At 36.4% G+C, this 22,668-nt stretch overlaps 1 protein-coding gene across 3 annotated transcripts in view; it reads right to left on the bottom strand.

The window, feature by feature from the left end:
• LOC105475346 (reelin) overlaps positions 1–22,668 on the bottom strand; it is a 510,664-nt gene that overhangs the window by 237,784 nt on the left and 250,212 nt on the right. For all 3 annotated transcript variants that reach the window (XM_011730519.3, XM_011730520.3, XM_011730521.3), the window contains exon 9: positions 1,312–1,408. In XM_011730519.3, coding sequence (XP_011728821.2) covers positions 1,312–1,408 — 97 coding nt within the window. The remainder of the gene's footprint in view (positions 1–1,311; positions 1,409–22,668) is intronic.

Below are 22,668 nucleotides of genomic sequence, written 5' to 3'. Positions count from 1 at the left end.
TTCCAGCAAGAAATATGTACCATAATTTACTTAAACTATGATATATAGCATACTAGAAAGAGAAAAAAATGGAAATATAGCTAAAATTTTCAATATTTATGATTCTTTGTTTAAAGCCATTTATAGAAATATTTAATATGAATGCATTTTCATAACTACTAGAAATTGCAAAGAATAGCAAAATGTTCTGTTATAAAATTGTCATAGTATGTCAGCGCTCAGCTTGTATCAGGTGCCCATACATTATATTTTGTCCTGACACAGAGAGAGACAATCTATTAAAATCCATGAGTTAGAAACACTTTTCTCAGTTTTTGGTTAGACTAAAGATTTGTGAAGTTTTTATTATTATTATTTTTAAACACCACTACCAAAGAAACTTTAGACAAACTGGCTTAGTATTATACTGACAGCCTAATATTTATTCTACTACCCTAAATAATAGTTCTTTTAATATGGAACTATAATAAAGAAAACAGCTGGTAGAAAAAAAGAAAGCTGTCACAAAACTGATAAGAAAATATTCCACTTAAGTTATGCTAACTTAAGAGCTAACCCAATCATAATAATCACTTTATAAAAGTTTAAGCTATTTTTTTCCTTTAAATATCTTATACCTAAAATTAAGTATCCATTTAGAATTTTATTTCATGGTTTAAACTCTTCAGTAGTGGCAAACGTAATTTGAGTTTTGCTAATCTAGCCAAATCTTTTTAACATGAATGAATTTCTTCATCCTCAAGCATCCTACCTTATTTTCTTATTGAGGGATATTTTTTAATAAAGAAAATGTAATATGTAATTACAAGTCACATCACAATTATGACAATAGAATTTTAGAACTGGCCTCAGGGAAGTTAGAAAGGATGTGACAGAACTGGAGATTAGATGTAAAAGGCCTTGTGGCTATTAACTCAATATCATCACAGACTGGAAGGGATTTAAGTAGTCATCTGATATACTTCCAGACCATAAGGCAGGCCGGAGTTAGGCCACCTAGAGCAATGGGTGGTGATATTATTTTGTGGAGAATGTTATCATAAAAGCTATGATCGCAAATTTACTTTTACCAAAAATAATTTGTTATAAGTACTGCTGACAGGAGGAAGCTCTGAATGGAAAATGACACTTTTAATAATATCTTCTCTGAGCAGGGCCGGTCATAACATGTGCATCCATAGAATTCAACATAATTAACAACCAGAGTCCTTTTCACCCTAAAGAAAAAGTTGGTGGTGGATTAAAGGCATATAGGAGAGTAGAATTCCATCTATGTCAGAATTTAAGAAAATACTTTAAATTACAACAAACCTAATTTTCTCTAGCTGAATCCAGTCCGCAGAGTTATTCTTGGCATATAACACGATGATGCTGGGGTCTGAATAACTAAAGTGACATGAACCTGACCCTGTAAATAGCAATAACAATAAATTTCAAGGTTAAAAAATGATGCAAATACATATTATCTTTTCTGATAAATATTTTAGATAACCTTTAAACTATTAGATATTTGTCTGGCAACTTCCCCATTCTTCTAACGATGCTGAAATTTCCTGTGATCTGTTCTGGTAACTATCATTTGATAAATAATCTTAGGAACCAGAAAAAAAGGTAAAATAAATAAAAATTACAGATTTCTTTAGAGATACATGAACTACTAAATTTAATTGTAAAATAAATACTTAGTGCTATGCCAAGAAATAAGTATTATGGGATGGCTAATGAGGTCATCATGGTTCTTGCAAGTTAATATCAATTAGGAGTGATTACATTAAATGGTACATAAGTCATTCCATTGAAGAATAAAAACACCATTCTTTTTCTCTGTGTGTATTATCTAAATGATGAGACGGTACATGAGAAACTAAAATACTGTAAAGAAAACTCAGATACTAAATGAATGAGTCCTATTACGGATGTGATTGGTATTACTCTCCCATAGCCCAGCATTACAGATTTCAAATACAGATTGTGTTCCTTTGAATATTTGGTGATTATTTATCATTATTATTTTCAATAGTGGAAACACCAGCACCAAAGAAAATTTTTAAGCTGATAAGAATCTGTTTCCCCATGTCGAATGAATTCATACAATAAAGCATAGCATGACTCCAATTTCAAAGCTCTCAGAATGCCCAAAACAGCCCTGAAACACTTGCCAGAAGAGTATTGTAACGGATGTAGCACAAATTTTTATACTATCTTTAAAATGACTGAACCAAAAGAAAAAGAAATAGTGCGATTTATGTTTAACTTTCACCCATCTGCTAGAGGAGCCTCAGTTTCAGCAAATGGCATCTGTTGAAAATTTTACATTTGTAGTGCTCAGGGGTTCCAAGCTTTAATCAGACTCATTTATTTTATCTCAGTGGCGTTTAGTACAAAACCAGTTAGTTGGTAATTGCCAGAACTGGCAGTGTACTAAAAGGCCAAACAGCAGTTTTCCTAGATTTATTCTCACAGCCAAAACGTAAGTGAAAAAGCATGAAAGAAAAGGATATTCAAAGGAAAGCTACTGAGCAACCCTGATCTCAAATGGAAACCCGCCTTATGCTACTTTAATTGTTGCTAAAATTCTACTTTTCATGAGCAGGTGCTTAAAATAAATATCAAACTGTGCAACTGGAAATGGTGACAGGAAGGATTATGTAGGACAAACTTCAATACAAACAAGAATGAGGTCTAGCAGAGAATCTGTGATTTTGAAGGGAAGTTCAAATTAGCCTCAAGAATTTAAATGTTACTCGTGTGCTTCCTTTATGTCTTACACACCATAACTACTTAAAAGCAAATGTATAAGGCAAGTCTCTGCAAAAGGAAAGCATTCTACAAATGATAACCAAAAATGTTCCTTACAGAATGCAATTTCTTGTGAATTGTTTACAAATTAAGAAAGAGAAGGAAAGCTGATACACACAAAAATAAAAATGTGTCAAAATATAGCCTTGATGACAAATATGACTTCTCTTGTCTATTTTCTTATGCACCATCTCAGTGTCATGAGGTTAATTTTATGCATCTAGAAAATAAAAGGGCACCTAGCAGATGACTCACTTTTCCTCAGCCACTCAGTAACGTTTTCTTATATCTAAAACATTAGTTTTTGTTGAATGCATCTCTTCCTTGCCATGTCAAGGGACTCTCACTGGCTCTTGCCAGATCTCTGCAATAGTGATAGTGAATAGTTAGTCTCCCTGTCCCAGCCTCACCGGTTCTCACCCAGCTAGTGTTGCCAGCACTCTTTCTGCAAGTCAGCGGAATCGTGTTACCTCTGTGCTTGTAACAGTTCCTCAGTCCTTTGAGGGAAAAGCTGCACTTCTATCCCCAGTGGGGTAAAGGTGCACAGATCCTACAGATCAAATGTGTACCCTGAGAAACAGAACTAGCCCAGGGTTATCTTGAAGCATTCATATGTAAAAAGATGACCAAAAAGGCAAAGAGATTCCAACAGAGGGGTGGACAACTATAAGACCATGACTGGGTCTCAGGGTATGAGTGGTCAGCCAGTGGAGAGGCACTGCCCATGTCAGAGGAACTGAGGTGGAAGGTACCAGCTGGAAGGAGCACTTCCCAAGAGAGCCCTCAGCTTTGGAAATCTGCCTCACTCAGAGGCCACTCCCACCAGATTACCCTTCCAAACATACCAGGCCAATGATAAATGATTCCCTACTCCCGCCCAGTGTTGCTGTATGTATAACTGGGTAAGTTTTTTCTTCACACAAACCCTCCAAATTGCAATCCCACTGTCCCATAGACTTTGGTCAGCAGAACATGTTTTGTTCTTGCCCAGATTGAAATGGCTGCTTGACTCTGTCTGGGGTGAGAGGAGGAAAGAGTTAGTCATTGCTCATCCCTTTGTCATGTACCCAGGTGCTTAATGTCACTCCTGGTTCCCTGTGCCCAGACACTGTGACACCCCTCAAGGTATCTTCTTAGGGAGTGAGGAGGCAATGCTAAGGAGGCAGCACCTGTAACAGGCACTTCTTTATTTCCTCTCTTAAATCAGAGATATTTATTGCTAAAGTTGAAATTTAAAACCAGAAAGGAAGGACAATTTCAAATGTCAAATGCAAAATATCATCTTACTTGCCTGTTCGTTTTCCTCCTTCAGGTCACTTCCAATGTAATCCCTCACTCTGAGGCAGCAATTTTTTAAGAATTTAAGGAGTTGTTGAAGGAGGAAAGGTAATGGAGAATCATGGCTATCAAGGTGTGGTCTGAGAGGAACTGATGAACTTAAACTGATCTACAAGCAAGCACTTTCTTTTGTACTTTCAGGCGAATGAGCAAAGCCCATATACTTCATTTTTACCAACAACAAGGGTAAAAGTGAGTAAGGGTTTCTAAGGTTTGGTAGTCATAAACAAAATTAGCAAACATCATGAATTTACTGAGGTCCCCACACAGTCTGAGAAATCTGGCCCTCACACACTGATGCACACAGAATACTTCTATGCTGCCAGTTTGGGAGAAGAAAGGATTTTTTTTTGTGAAAGGTAAATGGTTCCAGTGGTCTTGGTTATCAATTCTTGATTTTAAATTGACAAATAAATTGGTGAATGATAAAGATAAACCAACAGTCATAGCAACTGTCACACTATCATATTGTTTACTCAACCACATAATATATAAGGCAAATTGTTATCAATTGTGCCTATGAATTTGTCATTTTAATAACTTCCTTTGTATGATCAAGTTAAATATAAAAATTCTGGCTTTTAAAAATTTTCTAGCATTTTAATGTAAAATCCTATGTGTAAGTTCATTCTTATTAGGTTAACAATGTAAAACATGTAATTACAAAAAATAGGAACAGATTATAATGCCCTCATCTTTTCACCCACAAATCCACACATACCATCCTACCAGTGTTTTCTGCCATCCTCCTCTTACGGTGGATGAAATATTTCTGCTATAATCAAAGGTTAACTTCCTCATGTGGTCTATTTAGATCCCACCTTGCCTTGCTTCTTAAGAGTCCTCCACTCTTCCTCCTGCATCATCAATTTCTCCCAATGAATTTCCTGGATAATGTCTATTATCTTACAAACATCTAACAATATACAACTCATCTCCTATCTAAAAACAAAAAACAAAAAAATAACCAAAAAACTTTCTCGATGTCATGGGCCCACCTTCTGCTCCTTCCCTTCCTACTTTTGCTCCCTTTTCGGGCAAAACTTCTCCAAGGGGTTGGCCGTCCAGTGACTGCCTCCACTTTCTCACAATTTATTTTCTTTTCCCCACTCCATCCAGGCTTCTACTCTCAAATACTCCGTTGATACCACTCTTGGCTAGTCCCCAGGTCACTGGGGAGTTCATGCTGCCAAATCAACAGATTGCTTTCCCAAATTCAGGTTATGTGACTTTGCAGCAGGATTTGTCAAGGCTGATCCGATATTTCTGGGATGTTCTTTTCTCTTCACTTCCACCACCCTCTTGATTTTTCTCCTGCCTCACTGGCCATTGCTTCTGAGTCTCCTTTGTGGCCCTTTTCCTCTTACTCTCAAATATTTTTTATTAATTTAATTTTTAATTTATAATAATTGCACAGATTTATGGGGTACAGTGTGCTGTTATGATATATGTATACATTCCAGAATGATTAGATCAGCCAATTAACACATCCATCACCTCACATACTTCATTCTTACCTCTTAAATGGGCATATTAATCTTAGTAAGTCAAAATCAGAAGTATTGATTTTCCTGTAACCAGATATTCTGTGTGTCTCTTCATTTCGAATGACACCACCCCAAATACAAACAAACAAACAAAAAAACCTAAAACACTTTGGTGTTTAGGAAGAAATATAATAAAATTGTAACCTTATAGAAAAATGGTTCTCTAATTTGTAATATGATGAAGTAACGAGAAAAATCTGATGGTAGGTGTATCTTACAATGCATCACCTAGCCTTTAACAGATCATACTTAATTTTTCTTATTTGAGAGAAGCCTACATGATAATGAATTCAATGCTTATTAGCACTACTAACCATTCTATATAATTTTGTACTCCACTTTTTAGAGTAAAATTGCCTCTGATATAACATATCTTCCAGAGAGGCAGTATGTGTAGGGTTAGGAGAATGGATAGAGGAGACAGGCTGCCAGGGTTGCAATCTGAGCTTTGACACTTCTAAGATGTGTGACATTTGACATGTCTTAAGCTGTGTGGCGTTGGGCAAGTCACTTACTCTTTCTGTGTCCTAACTTCTGCACTTGTAAAATGTGAAAAATGACAGCAACTGCTTCACAGAACTGTTGTAAAAATTAAGGCGTTAACACAAGAAAAGTACTTAGAAAATAGTTACTGGTGCATACTATTTAATAAAGTTTAGCTATGATTGAATATTTTTAAATTTTATTGTTTAAATTCATTTATCCCAGAAAAAGGAGGTAATGCCTGATCATATTTTTTCATGGACTAAATATTAAATTCAACTACTACTTACTAAAGAACTTACAGTACACTTTTCCTCTATAGTTTCTTTTACTTTGGGCTATTCCCCTACTCTTTACTGGACATGCTATAAATTCAATAACAATATGAAAACTGAGACCTAACTTGAGTAGCCCATCTATTTGTTAGCATCATTGGCAAATATACTAGTAGGGAAAGAGAATAATCTCCTTTTACTTGTTGAAAAAAAAACAGGGAGCTGCTCTGAGAGTAGGCTAGTAAGACAGATTAGGAAAAGAGATACACTTCATAAGGTCTATACAATTGCTAGAGTGGAGTTAAAAATTTAATTGTGCAGTTCCAAGCATCCAAAGAAACCAGAAAATCTGATTAGTTAGAATTTTAATAGTACCCATCCAAAAAAATTTCCAGCAACTCAAGAGAACAATTATAGGGGTTATGAACAGATGGGCTCTGCTATAGACATTTCTACTTTACAAGTAAGGAAACTAAGGTAAAGAGGTTAAAAATTTCATCCAAGGACACCTACTAACAAATGAGATTCAGAATGGAGTAGATATAAATCCATGCTTTTGACTACTTCACTATACTTCTCCTGGTGTACAAAACACTTTCTTCTTCTTCTTTATCTTTTTTTTTTTTAATAGTGCTACATTTTCACAGGGTACATGAATGTATCAGGACGGGTTTATGTGCTGCTGCTTCTACTCAGGCTCATGACTTAAGGCCATAATAGTCTTGTTTTGGATAAAGAGAGAAAAACCAAAAGGACTGAACCTTTAACCCCGCTGCTAGTCATCATCTCAACTCTCTCTCAGGTTTTACCATGGGAGAAGATTACAGAAAAACTGAACCAAGAAGAAATACCATGTGTACTTGGGCATCACTTCTCTGCACATTCCTTGACCATTCCTCTCCTTTCCCTGCCCTCATAGCCTGTCACCCAAACCTGTAGACCCTCCTTTTGCTCATCTGTTTATGGACAGGGGTCTCACTATGTTGCACAGGCTAGAGTGCAGTGGTGGGATCAGAGTTCGTGTAGCCTCAAATTCCTGGGCTCAAGATATTCTCTCACTCCAGCCTTCCAAGTAGTTGGGACTACAAGCGTGAGCCACCATACCCAGCCCTACATATTTATTAAATTTATACCTGTTTTTTCCCTTCACCACCACCTCCTTAGATCATTTTTCACCCAGATCAATGTGAGAACCTCCTAACTGGGCGCTCAAAAGAAATACACAAAAATTAACCTTCTAAAGAATTTCTTTATTATGTATTTGCTTAAAAAAAAACAAAAAAAAAAACTATGGGAAGGCACTATAAAGAGAGCTAAAAATGTTGCATTCCAAGAAAAGTAATATCCCAACATTTTCCAACTCAATTATGTGAGAAGTGTTAACCTGACATAATATTGCAATCATAAATTTAAGATATGCATGTAATTCATATTTGCTTCCTAAATAACACATTCCATGATGGCTTGCAAATCTATTTCTTTTTTTTTTTTGAGACGGAGCCTTACTTTGTCATCAGGCTGGAGTGCAATGGCACGATCTTTGTTCACTGCAATTTCCGCTTCACGGGTTCAAGCAATTCTCCTGCCTCAGCCTCCCAAGGAGCTAGGACTACAGGCGGGTGCTACGACGTTCAGCTGATTTTTGTATTTTTAGTAGAGACAGAGTTTCACCATGTTGGCCAGGACGGTCTCAACCTCTTGACTTTGTGATCCGCCTGCCTCAGCCTCCCAAAGTGTTGGGATTACAGGCATGAGCCACCACACCCGACCGCAAATCTATTCTTTTTTACAAAAATTTGACCTCTCAGATAAGCAAAACAAAAAAAAACCTATTTCTAAAGTTACAATTTTACCATAAAGAAATAATATTTACCAGTGTAAAACAGTACCCAGTACTTGTTATTTAAAAATGAAGGAATAAAAAGAATGACAGATATTTCTAAACTGTTGCTACCTTTTAATGTTGAAGAGATTCATCAGTATAATTCTAACAAATATTTTATTGTAAACTTGGTCTGATCTAGGAACTACTTTACCTAATCTAAAATTACAACTGAAATAGGTATCTACTTTTACTCTGGTTCTATTTAAAATACTACTGTCCCTGGTATCATTTAGATAAAATAGACAAGTAACTTCCCACTTTTGTCATAGGAAGCCAGGCCAAGATGATGAATTAATCAATCAATTCATCAATGAGGTGACCAACTATTAAAAGTATCTCTTATGTTAGAAGTATATGTGAACTCAAAAGCCTAGTTGCTGTCTTGTGATTCAGACTCATTTCTTTTAACCTCAGCTGTCTTTCAGAAAAAAAAGTAGGAAAAACAGACCCTCTAAACAGCCCTTCTTACTTAAGAAGTAAAACATCATTTAGTACTGACATTTCCATAAGGGCTGCTGTGGCCACCCAAACACCAGTGGGTAAGACTCCTGATGCTGGCTAGTCCTTCTGCTCGGTTAGCTCTCTTACATGATTTGGGCCTCTGTTTAATGGTTATGCCCCTCAGATGCCTTACCCTGGCCACCTGTAATAAAATGCTAACCCCATCACTCACTGACCTCTGATTTAATTTTTTCATTGCATTTATTACTCCCTGACATGTTCATTTATTTGATGGTTGCCTCCTCTCACCAGAATGTTGGCCCCTCCAGAGCAAAGATTTTGTTTCACAAATTTTAAGTGCCTTGAGAGCTGCTTCACACAGAAGAGGAGCTCAATGAACACTTGAATGAATGAAGGCAATAAAGCCCTTCCGAGACTCGTCAGTTAAACTCCAGGAAGAGTGTCTTTTGGAAATACAATAATACTATTATTATTAATAACTTTTCTGTAGTACCTATTTTCAGCAGGATAGGGAGATGAGGTGATTTACAGCCCCTGTCCACTATTACAAACACTGATGCTCTTCTAGGAAGAGCCAGAAGGGCAGCATCTCAGGCTGGCACCAAGTATTATGTGGGTAACAACATCACATGGTTCTGCCAATGCTACATTTCTGTTTCTCTGTTTAATATCTTTCCCTGGTGATAAAATAAGCTACAAGTATAAATTAACTACAATTGGTTAAAGATATGGTGACTGCTTTAATATTTCTTGTAAGGGCTGCCTTAATTGAAACAGAAAACATAATAACCATGTTTTCAGCCAAACTAAATTCCTGCTTAACTCATGGTTCATTGTTGTTACCCAGTTCTAGGACTTAGGACCACAGTGGTAAGACATTTAAGAGATCACAAAGATGAACGTGCTTACTTCTGAGGGGCCCAGGCAGCCTCTACCACTACCCACAGTTATGTGGGGAGTTCAACTGACAGAGAAAGGACTATATGGCTTGACTCCCAAATCACTGCTCTTTTCCCTCTGCCCATTTATACCAACAGTAAAAGTTGTTTGCCAGACTGGATTAAGAAAATGTGGCACATATACACCATGGAATACTATGCAGCCATAAAAAAGGATGAGTTCATGTCCTTTGCAGGGACATGGATGCAGCTGGAAACCATCATTCTCAGCAAACTATCGCAAGAATGGAAAACCAAACACTGCATGTTCTCACTTATAGGTGGGAGTTGAACAATGAGAACACTTGGACACAGAAAGGGGAACATCACACACTGGGGCCTGTCGTGGGGTGGAGGGAGGGGGGAGGGATAGCATTAGGAGATATACCTAATGTAAATGACAAGTTAATGGGTGCAGCACACCAACATGGCACATGTATACATATGTAACAAACCTGCACGTTGTGCGCATGTACCCTAGAACACAAAGTCTAATTAAAAAAAAGAAAACTTACTAAAACTGTAAAAAAAAAAAAAAGTTGTCAGTATATATGAGTCATAAAGTGATGTGCATATGCTGTAGAATATTCCAAATATATAAAAAAATTCATGGCTTAAAATACCTACATTAAATAAAAAATATTATTTTGCATTAATGATTATTTCTTATTGAGAATCAAAACAGTAGCTATAGCAGTATATAGAAATCTCTATGGTCCCTACATGACAAGGCAAAAGCAATAGAACATGAAATAAAGGGAAGATAAGATGTAATCAGAATTTGAAAGGGAAAGTTGAGGCAACTAACTTGCAGTGAGAGTAAGAAAGGAGGAAGGAAGTGTCAATAAGACAAATGTCAGAATGTGAACGTATATTATCAGTGCAACAAATCTAAGTGTAATGTTCAATTCCAACATGTTTGTCATAGACAGAAGAGGATTTACCACGAAGCTGATGAAGCTTCGGCTTCATGGCCCTCACTTTGGTTAGCACTATCTAAGGTCCTGGGAGAAGCTCTAGCAATATAGTCTGATGGCCATGTTTTATAACACTTGCAGTTGGTTAAGATCGTGGAAATACATTTATCTTGGGTTAGTGTGATATAGTTATGTGGTTTACTTTACATTTTGTAGTCTAGTCATGTCATTCTCACTAGAAAAACAGCTTCCAGGAACTCCTATGCCCACTGTGCTGATGCATCCAGCATCATGACTCAAGGATAATGATGATATACTATTTAATGAGTGACGTCAATTCAGAGAGCAGCTAAGATTAGTCGCTGCACAAGGGAAGTTGAAATGTCCTGAAATATAAATAAGAGAGAGGTTTTCCAATTCTATAACGATTTTAAAAATCTAAATGACACGATCAGTAAGGAGTTGCAAAGGCAAATATTAAGCATCAACTCTGATCTAACAAGCTAGAGGCAGAATACCCTTTCTATTATTTCCAGAAAATATTACAAAATTGTTGTCATAAGAAAAGGCAATTTAAGAGTACATGGCCGGCTGGGCGTGGCGGCTCACGCCTGTAATCCCAGCACCTTGGGAGGCTGAGGCTGGTGGATCATGAGGTCAAGAAATCAAGACCATCCTGGCCAACATGGTGAAACCCCGTCTCAACTAAAAATACAAAAATTAGCCAGGCATGGTGGCCCGCACCTGTAGTCCCAGTTACTCAGGAGGCTGAGGCAGGAGAATTGCTCAAACCCGGGAGGCAGATGCAGTGAGCCGAGAGTGCGCCACTGTACCCCAGCCTGGCAACAGAGCGAGACTCCGTCTTAAAAAAAAAAAAAAAAAAGATATAAGGAAAAAAGTACTATAGAACATTTCAGGCAGTTAACAGGCAGTTAACAAAAATGTTATATTTCTTGATTTGGTGATGTTTGTGGTACAGTCAATTTTGAACAATTTGTAATTTGTTTTTACTTCTTTTTGCATTCTAAATAAATTTTCACATTTGTACCTAATTTGGAATGTGTAATTTTGTATTTTTTTCCTTAGAGAGAGACCCTAACCCTCACTCAAGTTGTTTAAGCTTCAAAGGTGGACCTACACAACTCAGACCCACTCTGTACAGAGCTTGTACTGAGCTACATTCCTACATTTCAAAACTGTCTTAAATCACGGGTCCCAGAGCAAGGCAATCCAGACTACAAAGTTCATTTTCCACTTTGCTTAGCATGGCACAATCAAATGTATTTAATGACAGGACAAGAATAAAGACAGAATAAGAATTTGACATTTTTGAAATTCTTTTCTTCTCTTAAGGTAGGTTTGACTCAATTAAAGTATTTATATATGGAAGTGAATCACAGTACAACTAGATCAGGATTGATGAAATGACTTTTAAGCAATGTTTACACACACAAAAATGCCATTTTTTTAAAGGCAGGGTCTTGCTCTGTCGCCCAGGCTGGAGTGCAGTGGTGTGATCACAGCTCACTGCAGGCTCAACCTCCGGCGTTCAAGGCATCCTCTCGCATCAGCCTCTCAAGTAGCTGGGATTACAGGCACCCGCCAGCATACCTGGCTAATTTTTTTGCATTTTTTGTAGAGACAGGGTTTCACCATGTTGCCCAGGCTGGTCTCAAACTCCTGGGCTCAAATGATCCACCTGCCTTGGCCTCTCAAAGTGCTGGGATTACAGGTGTGAGCCACCACACCTGACCTGCCATTCATTTTTGACTGTGTTGTCAAAATGAAACCTACATTGACCCTCATAAACCTCATTAAACCTCAGGGACTCAGAAACCAGAGAGAACCTGTAACTTCCAAGTCTTGCTAACCGGAATGTTTCTGTGCTATGCCGGCCTGGAGAATCCTAAAGAGCTTTTAGAGTTTATAATCTTAAGAATACACAAGCACATGAACCTGCAGCAATTATGTACTAATCAAATGCAATCCATATTAAGTACATAAAAATTCTGCTCATTGTGCAGTAGCCTATTTACTATAATATACACGTAATATATAAAGAGCCAGGAAATTTCCAAAATTCACAAATAAACTTTGTTTTCTCTTTCCATCCCTCTTCAGTAGTTGACATAATAACAAACAATATAAAGAATAGCTTGATTTGATATAAAATCAAAGCCACTTGAAAATACAAGTATTAGTAACTCCTAATGAAAATTAAAGAGTTACTTCCTTCCTTGGAATAATAGCCATATAGGTCCATAATCCCTTGAAGTTAAATGAATTCTACAATTCAAATAACTTAATTAACTTATAGATTTCAAAAAGGCAATATGGTGCATATGCCATGCCTAGAGCAGCACTCTATATTCCAACACGTTAATACTTCTACGGTGAAATGCATGATAATTCACATAAGTAACAGAAATAATGATCATAAATAGCTTTAAATCCTTTCAACACAGGTCTTGCTGCCAAATGAATTCAGGTCATGTCAAACTTTGCCATCACATACATTTTTAAAAAACTGGCTTGTGATATTTCCATATTTTTTGTAATATGAAATTACAGATTAGGGATTGTGAGCCTGTATCTTCAAGAATTACATCTATTTTGTTTTACTTTTATAGAAGGATCAATCAATTGGTGTTTAGTCTCTCAAGGCCTGGTTAGTTTTGGGTAGTTTTTTTTAATTTGGTTATATCATTCCCCACCAATCCCAGGACTTTTCAAAGTAAATCACAGTAGAATGCAATAGAAGAACTACTGTTATCTTGGGGATTGGTAGTGGTTGCTGGGAGCAGCCTCTTTCCCCAAAGCTCTGCCTTAAAAATGAGCTGCCTTTTCAAATGCAGCACAGAGCCACAGAAGGAGAGAACTGATCTCACAGAATTTATAGATGGGGAAAATCACTGCCAGAAATCATGCCTCTAGATAGCACAGTGGGACCCATAAATACTGAAGGCTTGAGGAGTGTCTGGACAGAACTCTGTTGAGGATTCCTGCAGCGCGAGTGCTGCCACTGCCATTACTCAAAACTCAGACCTCAGAGACAAGCACAGCTCTAGGAGCTGCATGTAAACAACAGCATTTGATATAGAAAGATCATAAAGTTATAGAATGGATGCAATCTGGCTACTCAGAACTCCTGCCACAAACTAGAACAACTCTTAGCAGGATCAGCACGTCCTTTCATCTTTTCTAGATAGATAAAAGGAGAACGGGACCATTAACTGGAGGTTGCAGTGAGTGGAAAGAGAAAGAGATGAATGGGCAAACTTTAGGGAGCTTCTACACAGCTAGAAACTGTTACTCTCAGGGAATATTACATGTTACTGTAGGCTAGGGCATTCAAGAAAGACTTGTCTCATTCTATATTGAAATGTGAAAAATGTGATGAGCAACATAAGCAGTTCTGGCATTTACCCCTTTTTTTGAAGCTAAGGGTGAATTTTGAGGTATTATTCACCAGGCAGAAAATACACTTACTCTACCCGCCCCCCCCCCACAAAATTAAGAAACACAATAAAAGCTTCTTTACTACCTTGCAATTCTTTTTCAAATAACTCTGCCCCAAATAAGACCATTATTACCCAGATTATCAATAGTTTGATAGTTCTATGAACAGCACTGTAGAAAAATGATTATATCATACTTAGATTTTAATTTCCTTCTTTACCATCTGCCAGAAAATCCCTAAAAATATTAGCTCTCTTGGCCCATGGTATCAAAATATTCTGCTCTTAAGTAGAGCAACATCTTGATGACATGGCAAGTCTAGGAGTACTAACTCATGAACAGTACCTAAAATATGACTCCCAGTTTTAAGCATATAATGCTGTAATTTCCAGGATGGCTGGTTTAATACATAGATTATATATATATTTTAGTTTTCATTTAGTTTTCATTCTGTTTTATTCTTCTTCTAGTACAAAAACCTACACTACATAACATTTTATATATCTGAGCATTTTGTTTGATAATGACTATCTATATAAATTTGTTCCAATAATTTTTAAATTTTATAAAAATATGTGTTTATTTTCTAGCAGCTAGTTTTTTGCTTGATAATATTCAAAGCAAATTGTTTTTATTACTCTTATTACCTTACCGTACATCACATATCCACAGGGTACTTTGGAAAACAGAGTTCAAGGCAGGAGGGAAAATCTACTGGAAAGATGAGAATTTGGTTCTAAGCGTGCTATTTTACCAATTCTCTGATCACAGGTAAAATAAATGCATGAGAAATGGCTACACAGGGAATGCAGTTGAGTCAATTATCTGCCTGGATGGTATGCACTCAGCTGCTGTCCCCCATGTCTGACAGTGTGTGCACATCCCACCATGCAGAGCAGCTTCTGGCTCTCATGAAATACAGGCTCGATTTGCCTTGCCTATGCTTGCACATAGAGGCAACTCACGCTTTGTTGAAGTCCAGGGGCCTTAGCCAAAAGGGCAGCAGTTTGATTCATGGGTAAGAAGCAGGGCAGGAAAAAATGGTTACTGTATCGGATAATGCTTTGTGGCAGCCCAGGCGGGAAGTGTCCTGGGGCTTCTCATTCCCAAATGACAGGGATGACAATTGTGACTGAAAGAAGCCCACAGATATTACTTTAATTAAGAATAGTTCCATTCTGCATGAACAGAAATCCTCTAATTACTCTTGGATCTGTCAAGAACTGTTCTTGACAGAGCAAACAAATTTAATTTTGGTAAACTATGATCATCAAAATTAAGATAATTATTTTATGAATAGAAATTATAAATTTAAAGAAATGAATGTCCAACGTTTTTGGTCAGCCCAAATTATCAATTAATTTGGGCTAGGGAATTTGGATAGGGAAGTCTAGAGTTTATGTCTATACCTCTGTTTTGCCCACCAAAAATACCCACAGGGGAATTCAGCATTTATTAAGTGAGAAAACATATTTCAAGGACAATGTTGTATGAGGGAACATTATATGCAAGCAAAATTTTCATTCTAAGCATCTAAAAACTGATAATAAGGATTAAGAGAGGTCAAATAAAGTAGAAGAATAAAATCAATAAAAATCTTCAAAAATATTCTATACTTGAACTAAAAACATGCTTCCTTTATACTTGAAAGTCTTTTTTTCATAAAATATAGAAAAAGAATCAGGTTTGAAAAGCAACTGTCTTCCACTTTCTGTTTTATATTTATGTTTAAAATGAGGCTACTAGTAATAATCTCTGTTTTGACTATCAGACTTACAAACCTTTCTTTCTGGCTAAATGTGACAGTGCGTGATTTATTGTACTTAATATTTTGTCCCTTAGTCACTTTCCTGGCTGAATTTCCCAAACCTCATTAGGGGACTTCTTCCAGTTCATGGCAGATGGACAATGACCACAGGATATAAAATGAACAGCTGTCCTCCTCCCTGCTTGTGCTTTTCTCCCTTCCAGTCCTATCCCTCTTCCCTCACTTCCAAAATATTTATATTTCTTCATTATCACTGGTACTCCTACCATAATGGAGAGAGGGATCCATTCTCTCCCAGTTTATGGAATGCCAAGCCACGTTCCAACCACTTCCAAGTGCCCAACCCCTGCAAGTTTTCTCCCAGGCCCACAGTAGAGAACTCTTGCCATGTTGCATGAAACACAAGGAAGAGAAATGTGTCTGGCTTTGCCAGGTTCCCTGCCAGGCCGTCCTCCTTTCCCCAGGGCCCATGTAAACTACGCCCGGATGCTCATGCCTGGCCCATTTTCTAGGAGGACTAATCCCCACCCTGGGCAGCAAGTGTTAAGTATCTCCTCTCCTCCACTCATGGCAATCTGGAGACAGCATTAGTATCATTGTTGTTGTCTGGCTCTGACCTTGGTCCCCACTTCTTAGCAGGGCTCCTGCGTCTTGTTCTTCCTACAGGGTGCCATTTCCCTAACCTACACTGTGACGCCTGACCCTCTGGTGGTACCATACCTGCTCTTGTCAATCTCTTTCCCAAATAATGAAGTCCTCCCTCCAGCCCTCCCTCTTTCCTGGACTTTCCAACAAATCATGCTGTCATTCTCCTCTGTAGTCTGCGTCTGTTAATCAGCAATGTTTACTGCCATACTTGTTTTCTTCTCCCACGTGGACTCTCCCCCCACCCCCTCCCCTCTATTTGATAATAAACTTCTCAAAGATTGGGGCAGCGTCTTAGGCTTTGCTTTCTCTAGAGTGAACATAAGCACATTATGATACATATAATAAACATTCTAAAGATCCTAAAGATCTTCTCTTTGACAGATGAGTCCCTGGTTAATTGACAAGAAACTGGAAACTGCAGGCTCAGACTAAATTCTAACAATGCCCATGGATTTCATTTAGCATACTCCCTTGCTTCAGAAGTCAAGAATGAGGATAGTATTCAGCACCAAGGTGGAACAGTACAAAATCCCTAAAGTAACCTAGGAATTCAATTTAGTTACATTTTTTTTTAGTTCTAGGTGTGAGCCAAATTCTGTCCTACATACAGAAAGGGACGCTTGTATGTTCCTTAGCCCTCAAGGAATATTTAAGTTAGAAAAGGTGAAAGTGAATGTGCAGAAATGGTCAGTGTATCTATCAAAGCAGAGTGAAGTACCTGTCATAAAATAAATTCAGAGGAGGTGGGGTTTCAAATATATCAGGCTGGGGCAACGGGATGTTTTCATGGAGGAGTGGTGTTTGAGAGACCATTTGGTCTACATCAATAATGAATTTCTTCTCATCTTGTAGTTCACTGCTGTATTTCTTCTACTAGAACAGTCCCCTCAAAATGTTAACAGCACAGATTTATGAATGAATCACTGACATTTATTTTTCTAAGCCTTATCAGATGAGTGACAAATTGAATATCTCAAAAGAGAAAGGGGATAATACTTACTTCAAATTGTGTATTTTAATTCATATAAAAATATTTAATTATCAGTTCTAATAATTAAATAACACTTATAATTAATCTCAACAATCTTTGCCAGAACTTTGGGCTTAGTGGTATTTTACAGGATTTCAGAATATTCTCTTTTATTACTTAAGCTAGGGCTTAAGAGTTTGGGGTGAGGTGGATTTGAAATATATATATTTATAAATACTATATATAAATATATGTTATATATTTAAATATATTTCATTTAAACTCATTTTTAAAAATAAGCATTTCCTAAAAAGGTCACCTCTGGGATGACAAAGCAGGATACCCTGCATCATAATCAGTTTCACTCCTTTACTTACCAAATTTTAGTTAACATAGAGGTATTCCATATATAAATATTTCATTTTTTGTTTTAATATAGATATTTGAAGATCTGGAAATCAAATCTTAAATCTTAGTTGAATATATTTTATATTCAATAATCTTACCCTTAAATAAAACATGTATTTAACCTTATAAAACATATGTATTATTTTTGCCATTAAAATTTTCTAATGTTTTATTTATTTTTGTTTTGGGCTCAGGTCACCAAAGATTTTGTTAGTCTCATACTTAGAAGTGTCCATGTTTCAGAAGAGGTGTTCACTATTTCATAATAAGTTCCCCAAGGTCTTACTCACCAGGGAGAGTGATTCTTGAAAAAAAATGAGAATCTAATTTTACATATATTTCAGTAAGTTCATGGAGGAAATGAGCAATAATTCATACCAAGATATGGAGGAATCGATTTCTCCTTCTCTTGAATTACCTGTTCTAAAAGAGTTGAGAGAGAATTTCTCTACTGAATCAAGTTCTGAGTAATTAAGATGTTTATGAATTAGGCTCAAGGGAAAAATCAACTGCTTTTCTAATGCTAAGTGAAATATAATACCTTTTACAAGTGACATTTTATCCTTTACATCTATTAAAGAAAAAATAATACCAGATCTCTTTTCTTTCACAAAGCAATATTCCAATTCAGCTAAGAGTATTTTCAGCTTTTGTAATTTCCAGTTTTTACTTTTCAAAATACGCTCGTATGAACAGAGTGGCTCTCATTCATCTCTGAGACTCCGTAGCACGTACAGTACAGAAGGAGAATAATTCAGGCCTAAGAACATTTGTACATCTTAATATGTAAATACAAAGCATTTATGATTTAATGACTTCCTTCTGCCTTGAAATGATAAAAACAAAAACAAAGCAGCAATAAATAAATAAATAAATAAATAAAAAATTAAACACACATACGAAAATAAAACCCGAATGTTTAGTACATCCATAGTAAAACTCAAGAGAAAAGGTACTAATCCTATAAATCATGAACAAATAACAGATTCTAGTTAGCTCAGTAATTACGTACTGATAAACACATGCATATATATTTCTGTCTACTTGTTTCACTTAAAGCATAGTTGACTGGTGATTCTCAGTTTCTTTCTGGGTAATCTTTTCCATTGACTGTGGTCCTCAGATCATCTCCCCCAAACCCGCTTTTGGCATGAAATGTCTGCATCACATCAATTTAACACTTGGTAACATACTACTATAGATGTCTTTGTAATGGTTACTTGTCACTCAGGCAGGAAATATTTATGAGCATCTATTTATTATAAGTCCCTGGGCTAGTGACTGAGGATACTGTGATGGACAAGATAGATTTGTCTGGCAAGCCAAACTATTTATTCTTCATGGTGTGTTTTTAAATGCTTTATCTTTATTCCTCGTTTGGCTAATGAATCCTATTAATCTGATATAAGAGGTAAGCTAAACTGAACAAGCATATTACTTGGTAAATTCTTTTAGAGTGACTCAATGTAGATCTCTATCAAGGAAATGACAAAGTCACCCCTAACACAACTACCCAAATAATTTTTCTGAAGAATTAATTTTATTCTATTTCTCTATTGCTCAAGACAGAAAGAGGTTCTTTTGCAGACCTCTATTACATAGCTAAAGAACAACATTATTTTACTTTTAAAAGATTAATTAAATGAGTTTAAAACCTCCATTTAACATTTATCTCTCTATTAAATAAGTTGAAGCCCTGAGCTGATACAGATTAGTCTTCAGACAGATGCAACTTTATCTGACACTGCTCATAGCTACCAGGCCCAGTTCCTCTGCTCCAGGAGGGCACGCATGTTCCCCTCCAACGCCTTGCCTGTGTTCACTCTGCCTCATCAACTGAAAAACCTTTCTCTGTCCTTTCAAGTGACTCAGGTTGTTGACAGGGATTCCCCTTCCTAAGAAGCCTTCCTAAAGGACCTCATTAGGCACTGCCACCCTGGGGACCTCTATACAAACCCACCCTGTTTACAACAATGCCACTTTCTAGAGATTTCATGCTCTGTATGTGCCCAGTGCCTTGTTAAATGTGTTCTGTTTTCTCACTTATTTTGTTTTCCCAGAGTTAAAGCCAGCTCAAGCAAATACTGAGCACACAATAAATACTCAGTGAAATTTTGTTAAGTGAATGATGGACACGAAGTACTACCGGCATTTCCTTTGGACCCTCAACCCTGCCTGAGAAAGCAGAGTTTGGAGGCATCTGTAGGATAACATTTTCCAAGGGTGTTACCTCAAATTTTTCTTCCTATCCCAGAGGAAATCTAAAGGAAGCGGATAAATGCCCCTAAGGCGACAACTATAAATTCCACAAGTTGAATCTAATGAATCAAGTGAGAATGGTAGCAAATCTATGCCTCAGCACAGAAATGGATACAAGACCTTTCATTGGAATGGAAAAATGAAGAGTTCTTCTAAGAATATTTTAGGACACTTTCCAAGATGATTTAGCTATGGATAACATGATAAATTTCATCTTGCAGAAATGCATTTTCAGGATTCTTTAACTTTTAAAATCATTTGGTTAAGACAGCCTTACATTTATGTATATATATGTATGAATGTGTATATGTGTATATATACACGTACATAATCTATATATACACGCATAATAAATATACATTATATAAACATCAGATATACACATGTATGTATACATATATAATGTAATATATGTATATATTGTATATACCGTGTGTGTGTATGTGTGTATTTGAAAGAACTGAGAGAGCATTGCTGCTAAACATGGGCATGATGGAATTTATTTGAGACACCCCTTAATAATTCAAGCAGTTTTTGTATGAGGAACTTGGGAGTCTTTTGGATAACATTTGTTATGCAACTGAAAATGTTTACAAGACCAATATGAAAGTATCAACACAATAATTTCTCCAATTGTGGATATATGCTCAATTATGAACATAATTGACCACTTAGGTCATAAATAATAATGGAATTCCCTAGAAAACTGCTTGAATCATTGTGTTACACAGTGAACATTTAACATTTAATACCCTAAAGTACTTCCTAAGGAGTGAACTAAAACTAACTGAACATATGTAACCATATTATTAGTATAGATTTGGAGAATTCCATAGTACACAAGGAAATGTAAATGTTGAATTGTTAACATATAGGTTTTTTATAACATAATCTTAATATAATTTTTCAACTGAGTATAAATAAAATGGCTATTATGGTTGCTATTGGATTGGTTGGATTCATTTTAATTTCTATTTTGGTGTCTGATTACTATGGATACACACAATTATGGCATTTCTAGAATTTGTGAGTGTTCCTCAATCTGGCCCTCATATCACTCAAGTAAACAGAATGATGTCACACCTTCATACCTCATAAACATCCATATAAACAAATTATAATGAGACACACAAAAACATTTCTGGAAAGTTCTGCCCGTTATACTGTATTCACCACATACCACCACACACCATACAACAGATGGTTTGCTACATTGTTTCTTTGCCATCCTAACTCTTCTTGGTTTCCCACAATTTTTTACTCTCAAAATGTAGTAAGTAAATTCACCAATGAAGTTTATAAACAATAAATTACAATTTCTTTTGCTAAATATGTTCCATTTCATTCCTAGGATATGTTAAAATTTCACTTTTGATTCTAAAACTGCCACCTGAAAAGATTTATAAATGTATTTTTAGTTATAAACTTGAGATCTCTTTTTCTCATTTCCTTCCTCCCTCTTTCCTTCCTCCTTCCACCCTTCCTTCATTTTCTCCTTTCTCTCTCTCTCTCTCATTCCCCAATTCTGTTACTCTTCCAGTCTTCCAGCGGGATTCAAATCCATGCTTTAAATAACATAAGTTGGCCTGACGGGCTACAGTCTTCTGGCTTGTGGGGAGACCAAGGGTTCTTGCTAAGTCCCATGTTTGTGTCTAGTCCTGAGACCTTGGCCCTGGTGCTTGCTCTGGGTTTTGAGTCTTAGGTAATAAACCCGTCATTCTCTGATTACCTCCTCTTCTTGGTACTTTTTCATCAACTCTATTGTAATTGGTACAAATGAAAGGCAAGTAAATACAGAATCTATGCCATATTACCAGTATACTATTCACCAAAATGTAATTTTTCCCCTTTAATAAAGGATAATTTAATCAGTATAGGAGCTCTCCTCCCTTGAATAAAGTATGAATAATATTAGAATTAGGAGACATGTATTTTTAAATTGATTTTTGTGTTCTTTAATTGCTTAAAGACAATATCTGAAACTACTGTTCATTTCTTTAACAAAAAGAACAAGTACTCAGAATACTGATACATTATTAACCATTATTCAGCTTATTTTTATATATTAACAGCATAATGAATCTAAACACATTTATTCTGATTAAGAGGCTCTAAGTTGCCTGTCACGCTACAGTTAAAAAAATTATTTTTGTAGCACCACAACTCTTTAAAAATAAAATATTCTTTTGATTATAAAAACATTATGTGTTTGCTACAGAAGAGTTAGGATACACTTGTTAATAAGTCAAAGAAAACTCTTTCATCAAAAAACTATTATTTTTGTTTTTCCTAACGCTTAGCTTATGATCATACATGGACTTCTGAACTGCCTGTAAATTGTTGTAGGTAATACTGTCAACTGGAGAAGAAAACCCAAAATGTAACCAGGTGATTTCACATAGTACCTGCTACACAGGCTGAAACAAGGCACTCTGATGAAAAAGTGAGAAATACATGACTTAAAGAAAACTGTTCTTCAGCACAATCAACCACAGTGGGCTCCTGGCTGTAG

The sequence above is a fragment of the Macaca nemestrina genome, chromosome 4 (genome assembly GCF_043159975.1).
Source record: "Macaca nemestrina isolate mMacNem1 chromosome 4, mMacNem.hap1, whole genome shotgun sequence".
NCBI classification, from domain to species: Eukaryota; Metazoa; Chordata; class Mammalia; order Primates; family Cercopithecidae; genus Macaca; species Macaca nemestrina.
This window is presented reverse-complemented; position numbering and strand designations above follow the sequence as displayed.